General features: G+C 41.6%; 1 protein-coding gene across 1 annotated transcript in view; it reads right to left on the bottom strand.

The window, feature by feature from the left end:
• Positions 1-1,271: 1,271 nt before the first annotated feature.
• Positions 1,272-24,418, bottom strand: part of col8a2 (collagen, type VIII, alpha 2) — a 35,376-nt gene continuing 12,229 nt past the window's right edge. Inside the window, exons 2-3 of the mRNA XM_028428690.1 lie at positions 8,526-8,717; positions 1,272-6,363 (exon numbers count right to left, since the gene is read on the bottom strand). Of these exons, the coding sequence (XP_028284491.1) occupies positions 4,463-6,363; positions 8,526-8,688 (2,064 nt within the window). The 5' untranslated portion in view covers positions 8,689-8,717 and the 3' untranslated portion in view covers positions 1,272-4,462. The remainder of the gene's footprint in view (positions 6,364-8,525; positions 8,718-24,418) is intronic.

The raw sequence follows: 24,418 nt of genomic DNA, 5'->3' as shown, positions 1-24,418 counted from the left end.
GAGCCTCCTCAGTTTGTCGAGACGTTTAGGGGCCGTCGGAAATATGTAATTCAAGTCAATAGTAAGGGGGAGGGGGGACAACGAGGGAAATTTGCATGTGTTACATCTGCGAGGAGCGTAATTAAGTCAAAGAAACTATTAACATTATCCACATTCTCTTTTGGCAACATTACTATTGAATTTTGTTGTTATTTTTTATTAATGTAGGCTAAGGAGAATTGCTGGAGAGGTGAAAATGTTTATGTGACAAACAAAAACAAAAATAAAATGTGAATGACACACCTGCACAACGTTTGCAGCTTCCGTGTTTGGCGTAACACACTGTGACAGTTCTAACCTATATTTTAATTTAAAAAAAAGGAAAACTATAACAATGTCTCTGCGAGACGTCTGAGATATCCGGTATCTCTTGAATGCAACATGGAGGGTCTGGCGTCAGTGCGACGTAAGAAGAATCCGGGTGAACGATGACAGCTCACCACCGTGACGACAATTCCAGAAAGTAATAGCACCATATTATCCCAGCGATCATGGGTTGTTTTTAACAATCCAGAGTTGCGGTTGTTGCGTGTTTTCATCTATTCCAATTTCTACTACTTCCTATAGTACATAAACTAGATAGCTGTAATTCAGATCAGAGTCTATTTGTTATGATCAAAAGTTTACTTACAATTCGATACTAATGTCTGCTCCATTAATTCTACATGGTCACATGCATTTACAACTAGCGATCTTTTCTAACAACCAAAAGCCAATTAATGCATTTCTAAGCTGATCAGTGTGATCTTCAGCTCCATCAGAGTTTTACTATAACTGTATGTCTCCCTCTACTGTCCATCTCTACTACTACAACTACAACCGATCTCTACATATTTACACATCTGTTATGACCATGTAAAAGCCAGCTGTGCTAAGAGTATGTATTTTCTGACAGATGAGTAATTGCATGTTTCTACTATGTAATTTGTAACACATTCTAACAGATTACTCAAAATGATTTATGTATTTTTAAACAAATAAGCAGCAAAACATTTCCCAATTAAGTAAAATACATAAAAGGCATCCCTTTATGTGATTTGTTGTTGTTTTCTTAATGTAAATGTATTTTAATGACCTCTTAATTTAGCTAGAATGGCTCAAAATAGCTGACTATTACTAAAAAGAAAGGAAATAAAGAAAGTGTAGCAGAAGCCTTTATGTATTCATTTAATTCATATACTTGTAGAACAAACTGACACCTGACACCAACATACAAGAAAGTTTTTATTGATGTAGTATCAATACAATCAAGTACTGTAGATTTTGTATAAGCAGACAAACATTTTCAATCAAAAGGAGTGCATTTTATACCCATTTCTATTGCATAGAGTGCACGCAATAGCCTTGTATGACAAAAAAAAATCCTATACGTTGATACATTGTACATTACACAAACAGGAAATAAAAGTCCACAAATAATCCTTCACAAAAAAACCCTCTAGAATACTAACTACAATGTTGTAAATGCTCTTAACTCATCAATGCTGTTAAATACCATTTATATGTTCTAGGCTTCGGTGGTCGGTTTTTGGCATCCCTATTAAATTATCATAAATGTATAAATACATCTTCATTAGTTTCATGTGCAAATGGGAATGGCCGTTTGTATTTATTGAAACTAAAACAAACAAATATCCCTTAAGAACCGAAGCAAGGCTTTTGTGAAATCTTTTTTTTTATCTTCTTTTTTTAAGTTTTTTTTTGTAAAGAAACAGACAAACACTTAAAAAGCGACGTATGATTGAGGCGGTACATGGATCTTATTGACACTTGTTAAATGATTTGCGCAAAAGCGGCAAACTCAGCAAGCAAGTGACATTGTCTATGAAAACATAAGGACAGCGAATAATAGGCAAATGTAACTCTCCATTTCATATGTCCAAAAAAATAGGCGACAAAAAAAGGCAACATACAGTACATAACGAGCCTTGAACTGCCTTGTAGACTCACATAATAACAATACATATATAGCAGGTGTGGGTGTGTTTGAGACAGAAAGGGTAAGTGCATTACATAGTTGTAAAATACTGATTAGGCCTGATCCTTGTCATTACACAGCACTGTAGATGGTACTATGGTCAATCCACCAGTATACATTCAATCTAATTGCAAAGCTCAATATTTGGCACAATCCCCCTTGTGCACTGACATTCCTCCATCAGGGTGTGTAAGGTAGTTGTAATTCAGTGTAAAAGTGTTTTTGAATATTTGGAATCCTGCTGAACTGGAAAGGCACACAGACAGAAATAGAAGCACCAACATTTATGTCATTGATAAATCACAACAAATGTATATCCAGACTTATTTTTTATATTTTGTTTTGCTTTAACTGCGATCATTGAATGAAGATTCATAGTATATGCTTTTTGTTCTACTCGCAATTATTGCACGCCATTAAGCCATTCATTGGACAAACATGCAAAAAACAAAAGCCTGTTCAGTGTAAATCAGAAATCTTTAATCCCATAATCCCTATTTAATTTCTGCTTTTCATGCCACATTTATCACCTGTTTCATCCCTTCCCTTACTCACTTTGTAAAGGTGTCATTCCTGTGTGAGATTATATATGTTTTTCTTAATCCAAAAGAAGTCAAAATAAGATGAATTCTTGTGGAACATTGACAGGCCTGTAAACTCTTCCTAAAGTTTTGTAACTTCATTCAAGTTTATTATTATCTTTGCTGAAGCGTTCATGACCTGAATGTCAAGGGGACAATGTGACACAGCTACAAGCAGACAAACACATGTATTGACACAGTGACAGATAGAAAGGTACACCAACCAGAAGATACAAACACACACAGAGTGTATCTTTAATGCTTCATCCAACAGAAATATGTAAATATGCAGCTCTCACCTCTGACCTACCACCTCTCCCAGAAATCTGGCAGGAGTTTGTTAAATGTTACACAACTTGTATTTCACAACCTGTGGTCCTCAGTCAGTCCCTTTACTTATTCATGGAGTAATGCAAAAATCGATCCTCGTTTCCAGCTGTATATATTGACGTTATTCAGTTCTGATACATCCTGTTGTTGTTCCTGTAGCCGTGGATGCTCCATTATGCTAAAGAATAATCCAGCTATTTTTGACACAGTGATTTAAAAAAATGAAAAGAAATAACTAAGGACTAAAAATTGCTCTCATTTTCTCAGCAACAACCATCATGGAATAGAGGGAATCCATTTACCTTTCTGTTTTCTAAGCATGGTCAGAATGGGGTCTGGCAGTGCATATATATTGATCCCTTGGATCGTGATTTATGATTAATGATTCTTGATTTATAAATTAATAATAGCTAAGTATACCGTTAGAAATCAGTGACATCATAATTAGGATCAATAGGATAGGATATCTCCAACATGCGGATGTGCAGTGCAAATGGTAAAAAATCCAATCAATACAAAGAATGGGCCATCTACCCAGCTGGGTCCTCTGTTCTATGCCATGTAAACAATGACTGTTTGCATACATATCATTTTAATTAATATTGTCCTGAATGTTTATAAAAAAGTTGTTGTCCTTGCATGAAAATCTAGATCCTTTTTAAAAGGGATATTTCAATGTGTTTGTTTTAATACTGTGAGGATGGAATTGTCCTTGGAGTGTATTTACTGGGTTGCTAGTTCAGTTATTTCTTATCATTTGAAATGCTCAGCTACTATGCACATAATAAAAGTATTCCAATAGGTGCTTATACAAGCTAAGTGTCAAAAATATATCTCTCTAAAAACAATTATTTGATCCCAGTAATAGTTTTAGCGTAGTGATTGTTTAAAGTACCAAAAAGATCAACCAAAACAAAAGTGTAAAGTAATGCCTTTTTTCCCCTATTGCTATTATATGACTACATTGTCTATGTTGTATTGTTGCTCTTTTTGTGTGAGTATTGCTGTTTGTGGATCAAACGACACACACGGGAGATGTGACTGCAGCCAAGGAACCAATCACCCCTTCAGGTTTTGGTGATGTCATAATTATGTCAGAGCATGTGGGCAGGATGTGCAGTCACACGGGAAGGTCTGTTACTAGCACATTACATAAGTAAGGCACTTAATAGTCTGAATCCAATAAACAACAACAACAATGGTGACAAGGACCAAATAATAACAATAAAATTATGACAATATAATAATTAAAATAATATAAGCTAAAAAAAATCCAACATAAAATCCAACACACATTTAAGGACAGGACATTGAATAAAGAACACAGTATGAAATTCCTTCCCCTGCCTTTAAAAACTTTCCATATTTCATTCACAAAGTTTGTTTTTTCTTTCACTGATGTTGTAGAGGGTGAGACAGATAAAAGTTGACGGCAATAACATTGAGAATTTTATGAGTTTTGTGTTTCTATTATGGCTGCAGGTATTTTAGTTTGAGGTGCCAATACAGGAACATATTTTAAGGAAGGGACGGGTTATGTGGGACAGAGCAGGAATCCTGAGAAGGAGGAGTGGATGTACTCGGTAGAATAAAGGCCATTTGCCTGATCCGATGGCATCTGGACCCAGACCTGGTCACCCTCCTTCAGCTCTAGGACAGCACTACCAGATGCTTGGTCCATGTAGCCTTTCTTGTATTCGTCATAGGTGTAAGTGGCTGGTACATTGTTCTTGTACAAAGCCACCCACAGGCTAGTTCCCTTTACATGCATGTGGTACGCAAAGTAGTAGACACCAGATAAAGGAGCAGTGAACATGCCAGTAGAAGAGCTGTAGGCATTTTGCCCATTGTACAGAGTCCTATCAAATTTGATTGGCATGCCAGACGGAGGGAAAGGTGTGGTGAGGATGGCTGTGAAGGCTGGTGCTACAGAGGCAGAGAGCACCGAACTGTATGCAGGCCCCTTCCTGTCGCCTGTTACTTCATCCCCTTCCAAATCTGAATCTGCTGGCCCTGCAACAACGGTCTGGCCATTCCCTGGGGGCCCAGGGGGTCCCGGAGGCCCTGGAGCCCCAGGGTTACCATTAAGTCCAGCAGGGCCTGGTTTTCCTGGAGGACCTTGGGGACCAATTGATCCTTTCTCACCAAACTTCCCCAGCCCTGGAGCCCCTGGAAGTCCCGGTTCACCTTTTGGGCCAGGGGCACCCTGAGGACCCATGGGACCCATTGGCCCCTGAAGGCCAGGAATGCCTGATTGGCCCCTGGGGCCTGGAGTCCCCATAAAGCCTGTTTCCCCTTTGGCCCCAGGACCTCCTGTCAATCCTGGATTCCCAGGTGGGCCAATATGCCCTGCCTCACCTTTGGGTCCAGGTTTTCCAATTGGGCCATTAAGTCCAGGGATACCCTTTTCCCCGGGGATACCAGGTTTCCCAGAAGGCCCACTAGGGCCTTGGTCACCTCTAAGGCCAGGCAGTCCTGGAGGTCCTTGGGGCCCCAGCTCCCCCTTCAGTCCTGGCATCCCATGTTTTCCTGGAAGTCCCATTGGGCCTTGAAGTCCTGGTGGTCCTGTCAGTCCATCAAGACCTGGCTCCCCAATTAAGCCCACCATTCCTTGCTCACCTTTGTCCCCTGGAGGACCAGTAAGTCCACTATGACCTTTTTCTCCTTTTGGCCCACTCAGACCAGGTTTTCCATAGCCAGGAATCCCAGGAGTTCCGGGAAGACCTCTGGTCCCTGGCTCGCCTTTTGGGCCCAGAGGACCTGGAGCTCCTGGAAGTCCATCTATCCCAGGTTTACCCAACCCAATTGGCCCTGGTAGACCTTGTTGACCCGGGGCCCCACCCTCTCCTGGTTCTCCTCGATCACCTGGAAGGCCTTGTTCACCTTTAAGACCAGGTACTCCAGGTAAACCTTTTGGTCCTGGTTTTCCTATACCTGGAAGACCAGGTTGTCCTGAACTGCCTTTCAGCCCAGGAGGACCCCTTAGACCCGTAGGGCCTGGCTTTCCATTACCATTCTCTCCTTGAAGCCCACGCTCACCTGGTGGGCCAGAAATACCTTTTATACCAGGCTCACCACGAGTCCCAGGGGGGCCTCTGATACCTGGAAGGCCAGGTTTCCCATTTAGAGATAGACCAGCTGGGCCGGGGAGGCCGGGCTGTCCAGGAGGACCACGGGGACCTGGTTCACCACGAGGGCCAACTTCGCCATTAAGTCCTGGCATCCCCTTTTGTCCAGGCTTTCCTTGGAGACCTGGAAGTCCAGGTTTACCAATTCCTGGAAATCCAGGAGGTCCCTGAGGCCCTGGCTGTCCATTGAGACCTGGCTTACCCAGTCCAGGTTTTCCTGGCAGTCCTGGTGGCCCAGAAGGGCCTCTTGGTCCAGGTTTTCCTTGGGGGCCTGGTTCCCCCTTCACTTCCATCATGGGTGGCATATCTAGAAACAATATGATGAAGTTGTAAGTGCACTAAATGACAGGTATATAACTGCTTAAGAAGTAAATATATTTATATACTTCTTTAAGCAGTTGCTATTTAATGTTGGACAGGATTAAAATTTTCCTATCTGACTAACTTGAAAGTCCTACTAGGTTTGGATTGTGCAACCTAGAGGAAAGTAGACTGAAAGTGTTTCACATAACATAAACTGTCTCATTCATATTCTGTCATAACACAGCGGAGCGCCACACAGACTGAGATGCTGGAAGGGCTGCACACATTACCACCTTGGGACACTTTGTTTGTTTGTTGTGCCACTATTTCATCGCACTGTCTGTATATTGCTCGTCAAGGTAGATCAGTTGGCATGAACACAGCTTATCTGATATTTTAATAATACCACACACATGACAAATATCATTTGGTGTCCAAACAGCTCAACCACTGACTGGAAAAATAACAGGGGGAGAGAAGGACGTCAGAATTATGTGTCTTTCCATTACAGTGGAAATGTAAGAATGGACCATTACTCCCCCCTACTGGCGGTTAATGAGAAATGCAGTCTTCCATAAAGGCTTCACTCAAAAAATATTTAAAGTGGGTACCCATCCACAGCATGAAATCTTCATGCTATTATTTTTGGTAGTTGTGACGATGCTTCCTTACCTTATTGATAACATGTGGTCCAAAAGGTCAAGTGACACAAACGGTCAATGCTAACTCCTCTTGAATCACAAGTTATCCCCACTTTGATGAGGAAAAAATGTTGAGGTTCAAGGTATGTAGCACCATCTATAGATTATTTAGGTGTTTTATAAATTTGATGTGTTCTCTATGTGTTGTATTCTTCATAACCATTCACAAACGTTATAATGAATAACTACATTGCTAATCGCAATTTTCGTCCACTGCTGCTGTTCTTAATCAGCTTAGTACCAGTAATCTCATCATGTCAGTATGTTTACATTTGTTGTGCACACAGCACCTTGAATGCCAGCAGCCATATTCAGCACATACACCATATAGTTCTCTATAGTTTTCTCTTTTATTGTTTTATGTTGCACATATTTTGTGTGACAACGTTTGGTCAATACTGTGTATGTAGGTAAAGGACAATAAAGTTGACTTGTCACAATACACAGAGGATACATTTGGCATTTCATTCTCAAACAAAATGCTTTGTGTGATTTGATTGCTTTGATCTGAAGAACCCAATAAGTGTACTGAGATACTGCTGGTCCAAGAGCAAGAGTCAGGCAAGAGAGTGTTCACAATGCCAGGGTAGTGACTCACATCAAGCATGACTGATAAAGTATATTCATGGTGTGCTGTATATTTTTATAGATATAAAAATCACAGGTTGTAAAGGGGGAAATCAAAGGCACAGAAAAGATGCATTTACTGACGTGTCTAATGGCCTGATAATAATATGTTTTCAGTGGTGATGCAGTGTGGACGGTTAGCCACTGTGTGGCAGCAAAATCATTGCATCTAATGTGAATCACATGTAATGCCTATGCTCCTCTCTTCCAGGTCTGAACATGCACTTCTCTTTGTCATCCCTGTTTAATAGAAAAGCAGTGCTTTAGATTTGTTACGCTCTTCTAGCAGATCTAAGTTGTAAAGGATTAATCAATATATATCTCTGATTGTAACTTATTCAAACATGTCACCTTTCTTTAACAAAGTGGGGAGTGATAAAACCAGGCACACCTCATAGGACCCAGAATTTGTATATAGTTAGAGTCAAATTTGATAATCACCGCACATCTTTCAGAATGACTACCATCCCCTTCCCTTTCCCTATTTCCTTGCCTGAGCCTTTTATTTAATCTATTTTGATTTCCTTCACTCCTGAGGAATATGTGATAAACAGTGGGGTAACAGCATCCAGATGGTGTGAGGAGCAACTAGCGCTGTGGAGTTCAGCAAACAGTGAGCAATCAGGTCTGTATTGGGCCCCAATTGAAGACCTGCCAAATGCTCTGAGACTTAAGGTTAAATCTTATTGAACCAGTTTAAAATGCCTTTTAGCCATGCTTTCAGTGACTCAGTTAAGTATGAGTGGACCTATTATCCCGCAGAGTTGTTGAGCAGCTTATGCGGGGCAGAATGAGACATAAAATATACACATATAAAATATCTACGGGGAATACTCACCGACGTAATGCCCCTTGCCCTCTCGAAACGGGGGTCCAATCGGCCCTTTCATCATGGGCTGCATGTATTTCACATGTGGTATGGGGGGATAACCTCCAGCAAGAGCACGTCCCCCAAGCATCAGTAGCAAACAGACAGGAGGCAATAGCATGGTTACCAGCATCCCAGGCTTCAGGTGTCACACACAAAGAACTGGAGAAAAGAGAGAAACAACGCAGTCAATGTGGATGTAAATGCCTTTTACACATGCAGTGATCATGACATATTCTCAGATTTTTCTGTATATACAGTAATAATAATGTACTGTATAGCAATGTATCTGCCAGGCAAAGAACACATATTTTTTTATTTTTATACTTTAACTACTATCTTGTACTTTTAAGTTAGACCTTTCTTGCTTTTAGCTGCTGCACTGTACAGTGTGCGGTCAGCACTAAGTATCTGTGACAGACATTTCTGTTGACTTTAATTTACTCCAGGAAGAAGTGACCACATTGCTCTCTGCCAAATATTTTCACAGCCATGGTCAGGTGTAAAGAGGAAACGACCAGAGGACAGTTAGTGTGTTTGTGTATCTTAAGTGAGCAACCATAGGTGAGGTGGAGTGAAATGACGTGTTAAAACTGGCACGCCAACATTCCCAAGATGTTTTTTTTTTCACCATTTTTCTTTGGTCTGATGAATGTCAGCAGTTATTTCTGATGCAAAATTTCATTTCAGGCTCAGACTGCTCGCTTTTAAACGCCAACCATGTCATGCTTTTATTATGCATGGAAATTCTGTAAGGACGAGAGAAAACAGTGCATAGCCACAAAAACCACAGTTTCTTTTCCATTTACTGTACCTGGTAGAAATTTACTGATCAAAACGACACGCAGTTGTGTCATTAAGGAGAGAGAAGCCCTCAATCTGTGCATGGTAGAAGCCGCTCATGTAACATCACACAAACTAATCACTTGCATCCCTTTCTAATCCCTCTCATTTCATAAAATATTCATTCTTATTGTCATTGCGTGCGTGTTATGCTTCTTAAACTAGGTTTGGATTGCAACAGTGAGAAGAATGTTCACTTGAGGCACAGCAGTTACGCGAACACAAGTTGACATTTTCTAATTTGAAAATCACATCACATTACACAATGCATTTAATTGGCAGCAGGACTGGGAGTAATCTGGGAGTTCACAGCAGACTTTAAATCACAAGTACTTAGAAGAAGGTGTGTTCATTGCCACCATATGTGCTGGGATTCTAGGTCTGTTTTACAGCTCTGCCCTGTGACTGTTTAGCCAGATAGTCAGATTCTTGTTTCAAAGGCATTTATCAAAGTTTTATTTTTTAGCCAGTTTACAGTCATAAATATGGGCTTCTGTGGATGTTTGTTTATGTTGCTGTATGTTGTTGTTGGATCAAAGAAAAGTCTCACGTCAAATGTGTAAATGAGAAAAGCAAAGATGTTCAGAGAAATAAACAGGGGAAAGAGGGAGAACAGCGTTGGTAGGACAGTGTTTGGTCGCTGGCCGACTTTCTGGCTGGCTGGCAGGGAAGCTCGTCTGGTATGGGGGTCTGCGGGTTTGGCGCAGATGTAATTTAACAGGCGGTTCTGGATGCCCACCATTCTGCAGGCGTCAAACCCAATGAAGGAGCAGGGCGACACAAACACACAGAAGCCATGCTTGAGGGATAAGTCACAGACAGGGTGGCTCAGGATCTGTTTATAAAATGTTTTTGTTGAAAAGCTCTGCAGACATTGTAAAAAAAAAAAACTCACGCAATCCCCTATGGCTGGCCAAAATGAGCTGCCACTGCTGGACGAAAGACTCATACACGTTCACAAGAACACCCACATAACAGAACACACACTCTTGGTATGCACGAGAACACAGTATTCCTCTGGTAAGTGGAGGGTGTCTTGAAAATAATTGTTAACGTTTGCCCCTTTCTCACATAAAATCAGTCCATTGAAAACACACCATAACAAAACCCTGGGTTTGAAAGGGGAGAAGAGCTAATGATGAATCAAAGCCTTTCTCAGTCATTAAACATGACCAGCATCCAAAGTTTCAATGAAAAAAGCTTTATCTGGCAGCCCGAGTGATGCTTTATATAAAACAGATTTCACTGAGAAAAAAAAATCAACACACACTTTACGGTAACACAACCAAAAATGCACACAAAAAAAGAAATGGCAGAACAGAAAAGTAGCGCTAATGAGGAAATCAGGGGGAGACTGACCGTTAAAAGTGAAATGCCAATTCCAATAGTTACCTCTTCCAGGCAGCTGCCACATCACTACTGTTTCTGTGTTTTCTTGCTTGCTCTGTGCAAGTTGCATTCACAAAAAAGAGGAGACAAGGAGGATGTCTTGCAACTATGACCTCTCCCTCATATTACTGATGAGAAATGATGTTGGAGGAAATTTAATGGTTTGCTGTCAACCTTGAATTCTGAATCAAATGTAAGGAAACTCATTTTAATCACATTGAAAAGCTGTGGGGAGGATTTGAAACAGGGAGTATGGTACATGTTAAAACTGAAATCTTTTCAACTTAATGACTGTTGCACTGAAAAGAGGTTAAACATTTCAGCAAGTCAAAGTCAGAGACTGGTGGAAAATTATGCAAAATATTATATGGAGACATTGTTATTAAGTAATCTAATCATTGCCTGTTAAACTGTGGCTAATAAATCTTAATTTGGATGCAAATGTGGCTTTTGTTTCCATAATTTGAGTCTCCTTCAGTCATATTTTGCAGGTGCTCATTCAAAAACTGCACCTGGGCCCAACACAATAGGAATCACCTAAAACAAAGCTTGAGATTCAGCATCTATCATCATGAATAAGCATGGTATTGTTGGCCCTTGTGTGTTGGCAAGTGCACGGACAGTTCACAGTAAACTTCACAGATACGTCTCCGAAACCATCTGGTGATCTAAAACCTGCAGTCGCTACCTTCTTTTTCTAGAACATGTGCTGGATGCCACTTAAACAGAGCTGAAATGCTAATCTCCAAAGCCTTCAGGCCGCCAAAGTAGACTCAACAGCTTCCAAACCCAAATTCAGCAGCATCTCAAGTGGCCCACTCAGACAAGCAGAAGAGACACAGACAACCTTCCTGATCACAGGCCAAGCACACACTTCCCTAACTGCTCTGTCTACCCCGCTAATGAAATCCACAGTGCTGGGGAGGTGAGGGTAAAGGTGTTCTGCCTCCATTTCCCTTTTAGCTGTACATGTGTGGACGCAGACTGCCAGGCATTTCCTAAACCACGTGCCACAGAGAGATTATAGGTACACCGGGTGTGAGGATTCAGTGTCATGGAGGGAAGAGGAGGTGGTTGTTTTTGTGGTGAACATTTGAGCTGCTCCTTGAGTGGAGGAATCATCACCTCAAAGTTGTGTAGAGTCTAATGCCAGCTGCTGCAAAACACCAAATGGTTCAACAGCCACCGAGGTGCCTGCTGGTTAAGCAGTATGGTTACAACCACAGGCCTTGTTCAGAGCTGCACTTTAGTTCTTGACCAAAGATTTTAGCCGACTCAACCAATTCTTAAATGCCTCAGTCACAACCACAACCAAAAACTCCAACCATGAACCCACATGGTTGCTGGTTATTCAACCACAGCCAAACTGCCTTTGTGTAAATGCAGCGAGAAAATGTTGGAAACATTTACAGTGAGAGAGAATCTCAAACACCATAGAGGAAGAGAGGAACACTTTTCACATTCAGTTTACAACTTTGTGGTTTATTCAATCTGTAGTCCAGACATTACAGATTTATAGCAAGAACACCTGTAGAAGTCAAGAAAAAGGCTGACATGTGTGTATGCCTTGATTTAAGGGAAAACCAGAGGACAAAATGAGCACAGCAATTACAAAACACCGCTCTTATTGAGTCTGAGGTTTGTGTGTGTATGAGGAAATTGAGTACACTGGAATTGTGTTTAGAGGATCACCTTCTTCTGAATGAGGTAATCCCTCCATCAGTCTGAGCGGCACTTCTGAGGTGTCAGCTCACGGTGTAATATTTGAGTTGCGGTCGCCGTTATTTGGTGGCTTTGAATGAACGAGCTGTTTTAATCAGCTCTGCGCAAATATGAGGGACACAGTGCGGCCATTCACATAACGCGGCCTTGTGTGTGTATATGAAAGCAGCCTCAAAAGCTAATGCATATATGATGAGACATTAACATCTGCTACTCGAGTTGCCACCAGCTGGAAAGTGTATTGAAGGTTTTGTTTGGTTGCTTCTCAGGAAAATATGTGTCCCCTCTGCCTCGCCACAATAAAAGCACTAATGTTCTCCTCTTTGGGTTTCCACTGAATCACAAGTCAAGCATAGAACAGTCATTAGAAACAGACTAAAAGATTCCTTTTAATGTCCAGACATGATGTATGGTCTATGTATGTGATATTTATGCTGATTCACATGTACCTCAGCATTTACAGCATAAGGGTGGCTTGTTTCTGGCTAGACCTGCTCCCTGTTAGACATGCTAATATAGGCTGATCTGGAGTCAACAATTCAGGTATGGTGGTAGCTTGCTACATAGCAAGTTGAACCAGCAAACTGGACATTTCAGTGATTAAAGCACTGCCTATATGTAAGCTGTTAGTATATTAGTATTTCATGTATTCTGTCACGCCCCAACAGTGCTCACAGACACATCAAATGCAGCTCTCAGGGAGCTACAGAAACTTTCTCTCTCAAAGAAGACTCACAGTTATACACAATTACATGGTGGTCATTATAGTCTGCCATGTTTTCTGCTGCAACCGGAGGATTCCCTGACTGCATGTGATCTTGGAGAGAGAAGAAAAGATTGAAAAAAGGCCTCAATATGCTGCAGCAGTAAAACACAAAGATATAGGAAAAGAAAAAAAAGCCTCATCAATTTAAAGCAACAGAACCTGTGGAGCAGGGCTGTGTTTTCCTAACATCCCTGGAGGTAGAAGCAGGTGAGAAAAGAGCAGAGAGGCATTCACAGAGGTTTACATTGATGGAGTGGTTAAAGAGGGAACAAGTAAAAAGGAAACGGAGGGGTGTAGGTCGTGTAAAGTGTGGGGAGGCTGTTGGAAGGGGAAGAGGAGCGAGGAGGTCAGATAGAGGGTTTTCATTTCATGATGACTTCACACAGAGGACCATGTTTTATACGCCTGGGCACTTAAGTGCAGGAGCAGACGTGCTAATCATAAAATAGGAGGTGATGCATTGTGCATATGAAAAGGTGAAGCAGGCAAAATGAGGTTAATGAGTCGCAGTATTATTAAACTGCAGGTACAGTTGCATGTGAGTTTTACAAGTCTCCTTTATTTGCTTCCTCCGGGCCAGTGAAAAAAGGCATCCATTACACTACATTAACTGGACCGATCCCCCGCTGCTTTACAGATTCATGCTCTATCATCTCATCTTTATGAAGACGTTTGCAAAACATCCGAATGAAGGAAGGAAGAGTTTGCAGACAGACACAGACATCTATACCTTTTGGCCTGCCCTCCTGTTGCACCCAAACTCAATACGAGCGCCTGATTAGGTAACCGAGAGGAAAAAAAAATAATCTCATAAAGGGCAGTCTGCTTCCACCTTTCCACTGCAATAAATGTTCTGCTTTTCAATGCTGCGAGACAAGTCACTGAAAGCACACTTCCACACACTCTCACAACCTGACATTGGCGGCTCGGCATAATTTTCTCATTGTGAGAAAAAAAAAGAAAAGAAAGAAATTAATACAAAGAAAGAGATTTAAGGTTTGGAATATGTAACCATAATGGGAATTGTGTGTTAGAGGGCACTGTGGAAATGACCTCATTTTAGGATTAAAACGTTCGAGGACACCCAGTAACACAATCTCCTGTAAATGAGAAAGATCACTCTGTCTCTCCCTGCCTCGAAGGTCTCCACTGGCAAACTCAGCTCTTTTCTCTCCCTCTCCCACTCCCCTCATTCTCTCTTCCTTAAGCCCTGAGCTCCCTGTGCTGCTCATTGCTGGTGTGAATACTTTTATTGTGCGCTGCCAAAGCAAGACTAAGCAAGGCAATTCTTTTCCTGCTGTTAATTTGAAGGTAACCAGAAAGGAACAGAAAACAAGCGAATCTGAAGAAGAAAAAAAGAGGGAGCATTCAGAGTACACTGTTGTGCACTTTTGAATTAAATAGAGGGAGACTTAGAAGTCAAAATTCATTATAATTTTATAATAATGGCTCTTTGATTTCACACAACAATAAGTTAGCAGCAGCTTTTTATTTCGAGCTGAAGCAATGACAGTCGCTAGCAGATTAGCTGCATCTGACTAGTTTAGTTCTTTTGCCAGCTGACATTTGAATGTTTCCAGCTGACCTGTTTAAAAGCTAGAACTCAGCGTTTGATTTGATTATGCACATGATAGCTGTGTTTCAGCTAACATTTTAAAAAAAGTTAAAGCAATTATTCCTGTTTATGTCTCTTCCTCACTCCTTTAGAACAACCATTCATCTGACCATGTGAAGTGTCAAAGTTGTTTGGATTAGTCATCATATTTTGGCAAAAAGTTGTTTTCTGTTATTGTTCCATAACAGTCAGGCAAGCATGCGGGTAAATACATGGCTGCTGGAGGGCCCTGAAGATCTGTCTACAGGGGAAGACATCTTGGAGACAAGTTTAGACAGCAAACTACACCCTACCTAACACCAAACTGATGATTTCAGTGTACTTATATTCACTACACTTTATAGCAACTATGAAAAAAGGCTACATAAAAAGGATACTGTGTTTCAAAGTCCATAAAGGGTCATTTCATTGCACAGAGACTGCTGCAGTCGTTAACCTAGGACTGGACAATCACTGGTCAAGGACAGGATTCAGTGAACAGACAGTATGGTGTTGTGTAGGATCATGGATTGGATGCAAAAGGTTCTTAATGTTCTGGGCTGTGCCTGGTCTGTGTTATGTCTCCTGTTTCTGTGCCATGTCTCCAAGTAGCTGTTACCTTGTTCCCTTCACAGGGTGGGTGGCTAAGCTTCTGCCAGAATGGCGCCTGTGAAACGTGCAGTATAGACACTGGTCAGTGAACGTACAAAAAACCTGACAAAAGAGCCCAAAACATGCCACTGCACAAATGATTCATAATTTACCCTATAATGAGTTTTGCAGCGAGCTTTCTGCAAACATGGCTTCGTTATTTCCTGACTGTGTGTCAAAATATTCATGGTGGCAGTTCATCCAAAGTGAAAGCTGGCTGTGGCGGGGATTCAAAGCCCATGTGGAGTGGGAGCACATGGGTCTATTTAAGATTCTGCACTCTGAAGGTGAGAAATGTTCTGGGGCCCTGAAATAAGGGGGCTAAACCTGAACAATCACACACCATCAATTGTTCCATTCTTTTTTTTGCCAGGACTGGAAAAAATCCCAAGCTGCACGTAGCTGGGGCTGACATCAAGGAAGGAAAAGCCCAGAAAAATCCTCTAGTAGTCTGTCTCTATCAAAGTATTCCACAGTTTGACACTCCATGAAAACACTGAGCTATTATAGATCATACTGTCCAAGGCTTCTAATGATGGAGATGGAGGAAACTCATGTCAAATGGTGGAGAGCTTGTGAGTGTAAACACTATCGAAGAAACAAAACCAAAACCAAAGTCTGAAGAACAAAGTAGAAAAAGAGGAGCAAGCAGAGGTTTTAGCTCTTGATCTCCAAGTTGACCCACTTCAGATGCCCCTCCAATCATCTCACACACTCTTTCCATTAGCAGACGCAATGGCTTCACAAGTACATGCACGTGTCATGCACACACAAACACACGCATCAGTTGGCAGCAAAACAGAGAAAGAGGCCTATTTTTCTGTCCTAAATAGAGGAAAAGAGAGAAAGAGTGAGAGGGAGAGAGAGAAGGAGAGGTAGAAGGGGAGATTATAATTTAATAAGGGGCAGGAAATCTTGGTCAAATCCCCCTGAAGCAGTTGAAATGCCTCCGTGCTGGAGGCTACTGCACTATAGACTGACTGAGCTCCATCTGAATGGGCTTCTCTGGCACAGGCAGCGGGACAGACAACCAGAAAGCAGACAATAGAACAAGAAGTGCAGAGAAAAATTCCACTATACAGACTACTGTTTGGAGTCATATTCATTGATCTAACCAGGAACAGATAAACACACAGTGTGAGCTGCATGAGTATTAGCATGAGTAGCATTAGTCACCATAACCGAAAAAAAACATTACAACAACAGTGCTGTAGCACTTAACAATAATGACACTGCTGGATTTTCACTTAAGAAACCAGGCTATGTAACTTTTTAATAAAAAGACACCACTGTGGCCACAAGTAACTGGCACACAGACTTTTCCATTAATTTTCAAGAGAGTTTTATAACATCCTAACACTAGCCACCATATCAGAGCATGTGAGGCTTTTGCAGAACCACCACTACATGTGTGTAAAAACACATCTCACTTCATGCTGTTTCCACATTCTGACCAAAAAGTATGTAGAAGACTTTAAACTCAGCCCCATAAATCTGGAAATTAAACCTTTTGAGTAGCACAAGAATGCTTTATGAAGGTATTTGTAGGGGCTGACAATGGCAGATTAACAGGTGTGATAGGATAGGTATACAAAAAAGTGTAATTGAGAATTTACACATGCTGCTGTTTGCAGTGCATTAGCTTTTGAAAATCTAATAAACACCTACTGTAACACAATTTAGGAAGCTAGTGCACTGAATATTATGTGGAACTAAACTGTGACCCTTTCCTCCCACATCCCTATTTTTCTCTTTGCTCCAGAGGGCAATGAAGAAAGCTGCTCAATCCCTCTCTTTTTTTACACCCACCCATGTATTTTAAATTCATCAGATGATTTCTATCCCAGTTGAGGAACATTAACAATTCATTGGCCCCTGGTTGATTGATCACCCATTTAAAACACAGCTGACCCCAGCTGGTAGTTTCAGGCTTCAGACCTAGCCAGCCAAGAAAGAACTCTTGCATGCATGCATATTAACCAGACCACCAGCACACAGCTCACAGACCCCTCTGACTGTGGTCCTTGCTGAAGCCCACCCCACCCATCAGGATCAATGCACGTCTTTATTAGCTGCTGGCTGAGACTGCTGGCTATGTAAGAAGACCCTGCCAGTTCTGGCCTCACACCTCCCTAAAATCTACTGCTGGGCTGTATAAACATGGCTTTCTGTGTGTGTAGACAGTGTGTGTGTGGGTGGACAGGTTGTGTCTATATTGTAGCAAAGATGGTGTTAACCTGACATTCAAGAAAACAAGAAAGATTTAATAAGGTGCAGGGAGGAACGAACTTTAGAAACAAGTCATCCTTCACATTCAATGCAAGAATTTTTCAAGACTTTCCAAGCAGGGTTGTTGAAATAACAGTTCGGTGTCATAGGAGGAAGCATGTGATAAGTGGGATTTTTACTGTGGCTACGTCTCTGCAGTCATAATCAGTCTGCTATTCTGGTATAAAACACATAAAAGAAGTCATTTGGCTCCTTAAGAACACACATCTGGCTGTGTAAAAGCTGTGGGAAAACCAAGCGATTTGTCCCATTGGAGTCACGTAGAGTGGTCCCACATATGAAGACTATAGGAGCTTCTAGAAAGCACCACAGGTCAGACCAGATGGCATTCGGAGGTCTGAGGAAATCCTATTTCGCACTACTGGGTGAAACAGGTGTGAGTACAAGTTGTACCCACAATGCAATTGAAATATAGAAAACTAACAACCAATAATAAACTATTCAAACCTTTCCACCTGCATCTTTTGGTTATAATACATGAAAAACAACAAATAATAGCGGCTGCTGGAGTAAGGCTTGGATTCAATCAACCTTTGATCACTAAAAATGCCATCAGTGGCTCCATTGCAGATATTTTCCTGAGGATGTGCACAGAGCTCTCCAGGTCAACTAGAAACAGGCTGACATGTACAGTAAACTTGGCAATGTCACGATAATAGACTTCCAAAAGAAAACAACAGCAAGAGCCAACATATTCATTAAAATATCTGAAACCATTTTTGGATTATTTGTTGTACCTGATCTTAGACAGAAGACATGCTGAGCGTGCTGTTTGCTAGTTTCTTATTATTATTCAGTACAGTTCTGCGGCAGTGTTTGTTAAATGTCAAGGAAGGAACGGAGACAGAGATATGTCAGTTTGCCAAAAGTAGTGCCGCTTGTTTCAATAATCACACTTTATACACTGAAAAAGTGGGGAGAGCCAGGCCAGGCCAGACCAGGCCAACAGAAGGATTGCAAGAGCAGCACACAGGGTTTGAGCTCACACTGGAGTCCAATAATAATGCCAGTTTAACTCAGCAGTTAACAAGATCACAGCTATTAAGGTGAGTAAATGTGTTGATGTTAATCCATAGATTGCGGGAGGTTATTAAAGAGAAGGAGGAGGAATATATCAGCCTGAGCTGAGAAGGAGGACAGGAGAAACGTGCCTCATAGATACAGGGGTTAACTCAGTGTTTCCTCCCCAAAAACCTACAATGCACATGGACATGATAGAGTCAGTTTTATCTCTCTTTCACTATCTCTCCCTCTCTGGATACTGTTTCTCCCTTCTGACCTTCCCTCCTGTGCTGTCAACACCCCTCCACTCTCCTGACACTAATCGCGATCGGGGTGACTCCCTGTTCAGTTCCCCTTTTTTTGTATGATTGATTACATCAGGGCTTCTTTTTATATTAAAACCAGATCTTCTCATTCTTTTTCTCTTATCTCCCAGGCCCAGTCATCAGGAGGTGATCAGACACACACAATGGAATGTTCCAGCTATGAGACAATATACCGTATAATGATGAAGATCAAAGGTGGCGTCGGTCGACATAGTGGGTCTGAGACAGTAAAGGGGGGAGAGACAACGTGCTGCACAATATAATCTCTAATCTATGCTCTACAAAAATTTGAGATGATTGAATTTAGTGAAAAGAAATTATTTGCACATCTGTTATTGCTGCAAGCACAAAAAAATCAGGACACATTTATGGTTAATGAGCTGTAAAAGTGTCTAGTCGGCTCTCCAGAATGTCAAGCTCAAGCTCTGTTCATCAGGAAGAAGGAGGGAAAAAAAGCATTTAATGACAACAAACATTCAGATAATTGTGCAGTGTTGAATGAACTCCATTTCCTTGTTCACCTGCCTCATGGAATTCCTGCAACACTGCCAAGAGCCAATAAAATGGCACATTCAACTTTTGCGAGGCTAGACGCAATAATAACCTTCTCATTTTGCATTATGTAGTAAATGGTTGAAATTAGGTGGAAACAAAGAAATACTTGAGACGTATTTTCCGTGGGATCTGCGCTCGGTGCTTTAATCAGATTATATCAGTTTATCTAGCATAATGGAGACCATTTTGGGAGGTTATGATAAGACTGACAGAGGCTACATCAGTCCAAATGCATCTAATGGTTTATTAAGACGTGATTCTCAAGATCAGATATGTGTTTATCTCAGACCTGGCAGCCAGAAGAAGGGGACATTCTTGAGAGTCTGGAGTTAGTTTAGATTGATGGGCCCTCGCTTAGATAATCACCAGACCAAAGGAGGGCTGAAGCAGCTTCTTTGTCTCCACTTGGCAGCTAAAGGGGACAGGAGGATTGGTGGGAGGAATATGAGAGTTAGAGAGGAATAACACTTACACCACAGACATGAGAATGAGACACATCCTTGGATACTGGAGGAGCAGTGGGGGAGGATGGCGCGATGCTGAGAGGCGGCAGAGGCCAGGCTCCTTAAACAGAGTCCATCCAGGGCAAACAAATCAGAACGGAGGCTGAGACAGTTCTTGGTGTCTTTACAGGCAGCACAAGGTGCACATGTTCTTTGAAAAAAATAGTCAGGGACTTTGAAACATCTGGATGATAAACATGTTGTTCTGTCTGAACTTTTACAAGTTTTTTTCCCCCTACTTTCTGTTATTGTTACTTTCCACTCATTGTTTTTTAAGCCTCCAACCTGTATGCCAGCTGCTCAGCACAGAACTAAAACTAAAAGCCATTTCACACTAGACAACAAACAACTTAAATAGACCCACTAACATCTGGCTGTTGACTGAAATGGGAAGTGGTTCAATTGGCATTGTTTCCGGCTGAAATGACCTAGTGGGTATTTATCAGTTTCAGTCTCTATAATAAGTGATGTCTGTGGCACATGGGGGGGGGCTAATTATTATGTACCCATTCTGACACAATAACTCTTCTGTGCAGTATGACACATAATATACAGCAGAGGGAGTGAAAGGTACACCTTTCATGAAGTCATATTCAGTGTTTCCAGTGAACCAAGCTGTTATTACACCAAAAAAAAACGAAATGACCAACCTGCCAAAATAAGGAATGAGAGGGATGAGAAGCGGGATTTGAGGGAGAAATGGGTGCTGAGCAACCTTTTGCATCAAGTTTGTTTACAAGCCTCAGTTGGCAAGCGCAAATGCAGTAAGGGTGGGGGGTGACTGGGCTCAGGGTGGTTGTTATAACTCAGATCAGGTCGACCATGTGATTCCACCCTGCACAGGCAGATGCCTCCGATCTAAGTGCAAGTGTGTGAGTGAGATCATAGATGAGAAAATGTGTCATTTCCTCTGGGATACACCCTTGTTAATGACCTGACAAATATTACACACAGAAGACTTTATGTTCTGTTAAACACCTGACACTTTAACAGCTGTATACTGAGTCAGTCCTTCGGTGATGTGTTTTCTTGAGGCAGTCTTTATATGCTTTCTCATACAGAAAATAAGGGTAGTAATAGGGACATACATGGAAGACAGGTTTAACAGTGTGCCATTTTTACTGTCTGGGCGCTAATTAAGCCATCATACCATCATACTATCTGCATGCTAATTAAGGGATTTGAACTGCTTCCACAGCACCACAGCAAACTCCAGCAACTGACACAGCTTAATGGCAAGGATACAGAGAGGGAGAGAGAGAGACAGAGGAGAGAGCGGGAAAGCTGATCAAGTTCTTGGGATGACACAGAGCAGGCCACTAAGGGAAACCTCAGCTCCTTCATTCACTGTGGTCTGAGAACATAAAAAGCTCCACATCGTTTGATCTCCAGTCCCTCGGCTTCATAAAAAAATAACACAGCTTTGGAAACCATATTCCTCAATTATTTCCCCATTACTCCCCCTTCTTTCTACCTCTTCCCCCTTCTTCCCTCCATTCCTCCCACATTAAGGATTCTGTCTTTGATATCAAAGTGGAATAGAGATTAAAGTCTGGGTGAGGGGAAGAGTTGTGTGGTATGGGGCAGCCCGGCACTTTGCCACAGTTTTAGACAGGGCTTGATCCAGGGAGTTATTTGCCCTCTTGTCTGCCCACTGGTAGCTCTGTTCCAATGACCGAAGATGGCAGGGAAATAAAGAAAGGCTTTTCTTTCAGCTATGCAACTCAACATGTATCCATTAAACCTGCATTTTCTTCTCACATTTAACATCTCTGGAAGAATTTAAAGGTCTGAGTCTGGGAATGTGACCTTGTGGCACTGTAAAAGCAAGCAAAACTTCTCTTTGAACCTTCAGTTTATCAACCCATATCTGCCCACCAACTCAGCACCTGTCAGTCAAAAGTCAGCAGACCATCACTGCCTCCTCACTTCCAACTGTGCAAACACGGTGACCCATTGTGACCTTGGAAATGTAACCAATTACAAAGCGATAGGGGGTGGGGAGGGGTTAAATCTCATGACAGCCACTTATACAACTCATGTTTGTTAGCCTTGTCATCGGATCGGTCCTCTTCCACAGGATCATGCATGATCCTTTGCCTCTTTCTATAAAGACAGTTCCTTCTATGTTCAATTTCTGGGTTCAAGCTCGAGTTGAAATTAAATCCAACTAGCTAACATATTATTCCTTAAAGCAGACACACAGAGAGTACAAATGGCTAATGGTTTGATATTATAGATTATAGACATTCTATTGATTGCAATTTCATAGACTGTAAATAATTAATTTCAGCATCCCTGGACTCAATAAAATGAATGAATGAAAGAATAGTTAAACAAGCAGCTTTTCACCTAAACCATGCACTGCTGCAATTAAGCCATAGAAGTGCTTTAGGCGAAACAGCAGTGTCAGTATAGTGAAAGCCCACAATAACACTGAGTACAGCTGAACGCCTTGCAAGAATGATAGGATTGGATTTATCGATTGAGTCAAAACCACAAACATTAAAGCTACAGTGTGGCTCCCCCTTCGGGCAGTGACCATAATTGCACAAACATTGCCAGCATATGCATAGGCAGTGTTCAGGGTCCTGCCTATGGGATAAGAGCTAAAACACATTGAACAGGAAAAGTGAGAAATGTTGCACTGTAATAGACCTATTTCCAGGCTTAACTATTCCAACTCAACACTTTGCAAAAGACAGGGAGAACATCATCATTTGTGATAACTGTTACCACCACTGACTTCAAAGAAAAAAGGAGGGAGCAACAGAGGGAGTGTTTGCATCAGTGGAAAGCCTCAACCAATCCCCCTAATGCTACCAGGCCCATTTCCATACCGCATTCTGGCTGCTTATCCTCACTGACCTTATAAAACCTTTGTAGACATATCACAGTTGTTGGATGCATATAGAGAAAGAAAGAAATGTTTATAGAAAGAAAGGCATGCATTTTTGAAGTCATTTAATTGGCTGCACAAACAGTGAACACACGTCAGTTATTGAAAAAAAAGCTTTAAACTCGTCTTGTGAATTAAAATTAAAAAAGATCAAGTGCGCTCAAGTGTGTGAATACTGCAGCAGAGTACACAGTTTGCCTCCCAGAGAGACTTTCTATGACAAACAAGGACATAGAAGGAGATGGGGATCTGTAGACTCTGCTGAAGATATTATCTTGTTCCTCAAACCTGCCATTTAATGGAAATCCTAGGCCTTAGCCAAACTACACGCCTGTCTTTAGATATGAACCTCTAACCCCTACACACACACACACACACACACATAGACACACACACCTCGTCTCCCCCTCTCTCATTCCACCAAATATTTTCATAGGACATCTGACTTTAGTGGCTCGCTATTACTTCCACAGGTGTGGAGAGACAAACTCCATTAAAACACCCCGGGACATTCCACCGCTGCACTTGCTGCAGGCTCAAGACATGTCCTACTTTCTCTCCCTCTGCCGTATAACACAATTCATAACTTAAATCCATTTTCAATACCTGTCCACGGTGACATTCCCTTAAATGTAATCAGTCAACAGATTTCCGAATGATATCAATTTAATGGTTAAACTGTTGGATTCTTCTATGTAGGAACATGTGTCTGTGTATATGTGTGAGCGAGTATGTTTATTGCTACAGTAGCTGGAAATATGCAACCAGTGCTCTTGACTCTGAGCTGTTGTTGTTTTAAGCTCCTTGGAGGTCTCTGTATCACTCCCACTCAAACTGGCACGGGATTCAAACTGCAACCAGATGGAGGACTTCTGCCATTGTTTTTCAGTTGAGCAATACCATATTAGTTGGCAGCACTGACGGGAGGATAGGTGGGTAAGCGCATCATCAACCAAATCTGAAATCTGTGCTCAAATGGCAGTAACACATGAGTGGAAATGCTGTCTATTTTTACCACATCTTACAAATTTTGCAAACTATTCTTTCTTACATTTCATCTTGTAGAGTACAATTAATGAGAATGAAGTCCATCGTACAGAAACAGGACAGGCTATTGATAAAGGAATGGCTGCCTGCGGCCCGCAATCGACCCGGAATGACTCAAAGTCCCACGAATGTAAATTGCCCACAAAAACCTCTCTTTCCTTTCAAATCACTCATCTACTGCTGAGAAAGCATAACCCCAGGGCCCCAACTGACGCATCTCTTTAGCGCGACTGTGTATGCTTTGGAAACCAGCATGTTTACTTAGGTTTGGAGCGGT

This window comes from Parambassis ranga, chromosome 2, assembly GCF_900634625.1.
Source record: "Parambassis ranga chromosome 2, fParRan2.1, whole genome shotgun sequence".
NCBI classification, from domain to species: domain Eukaryota; kingdom Metazoa; phylum Chordata; class Actinopteri; family Ambassidae; genus Parambassis; species Parambassis ranga.
The sequence above is the reverse complement of the archived record's forward strand: the minus strand, read 5'-3'. Positions and strand labels throughout refer to the sequence as shown.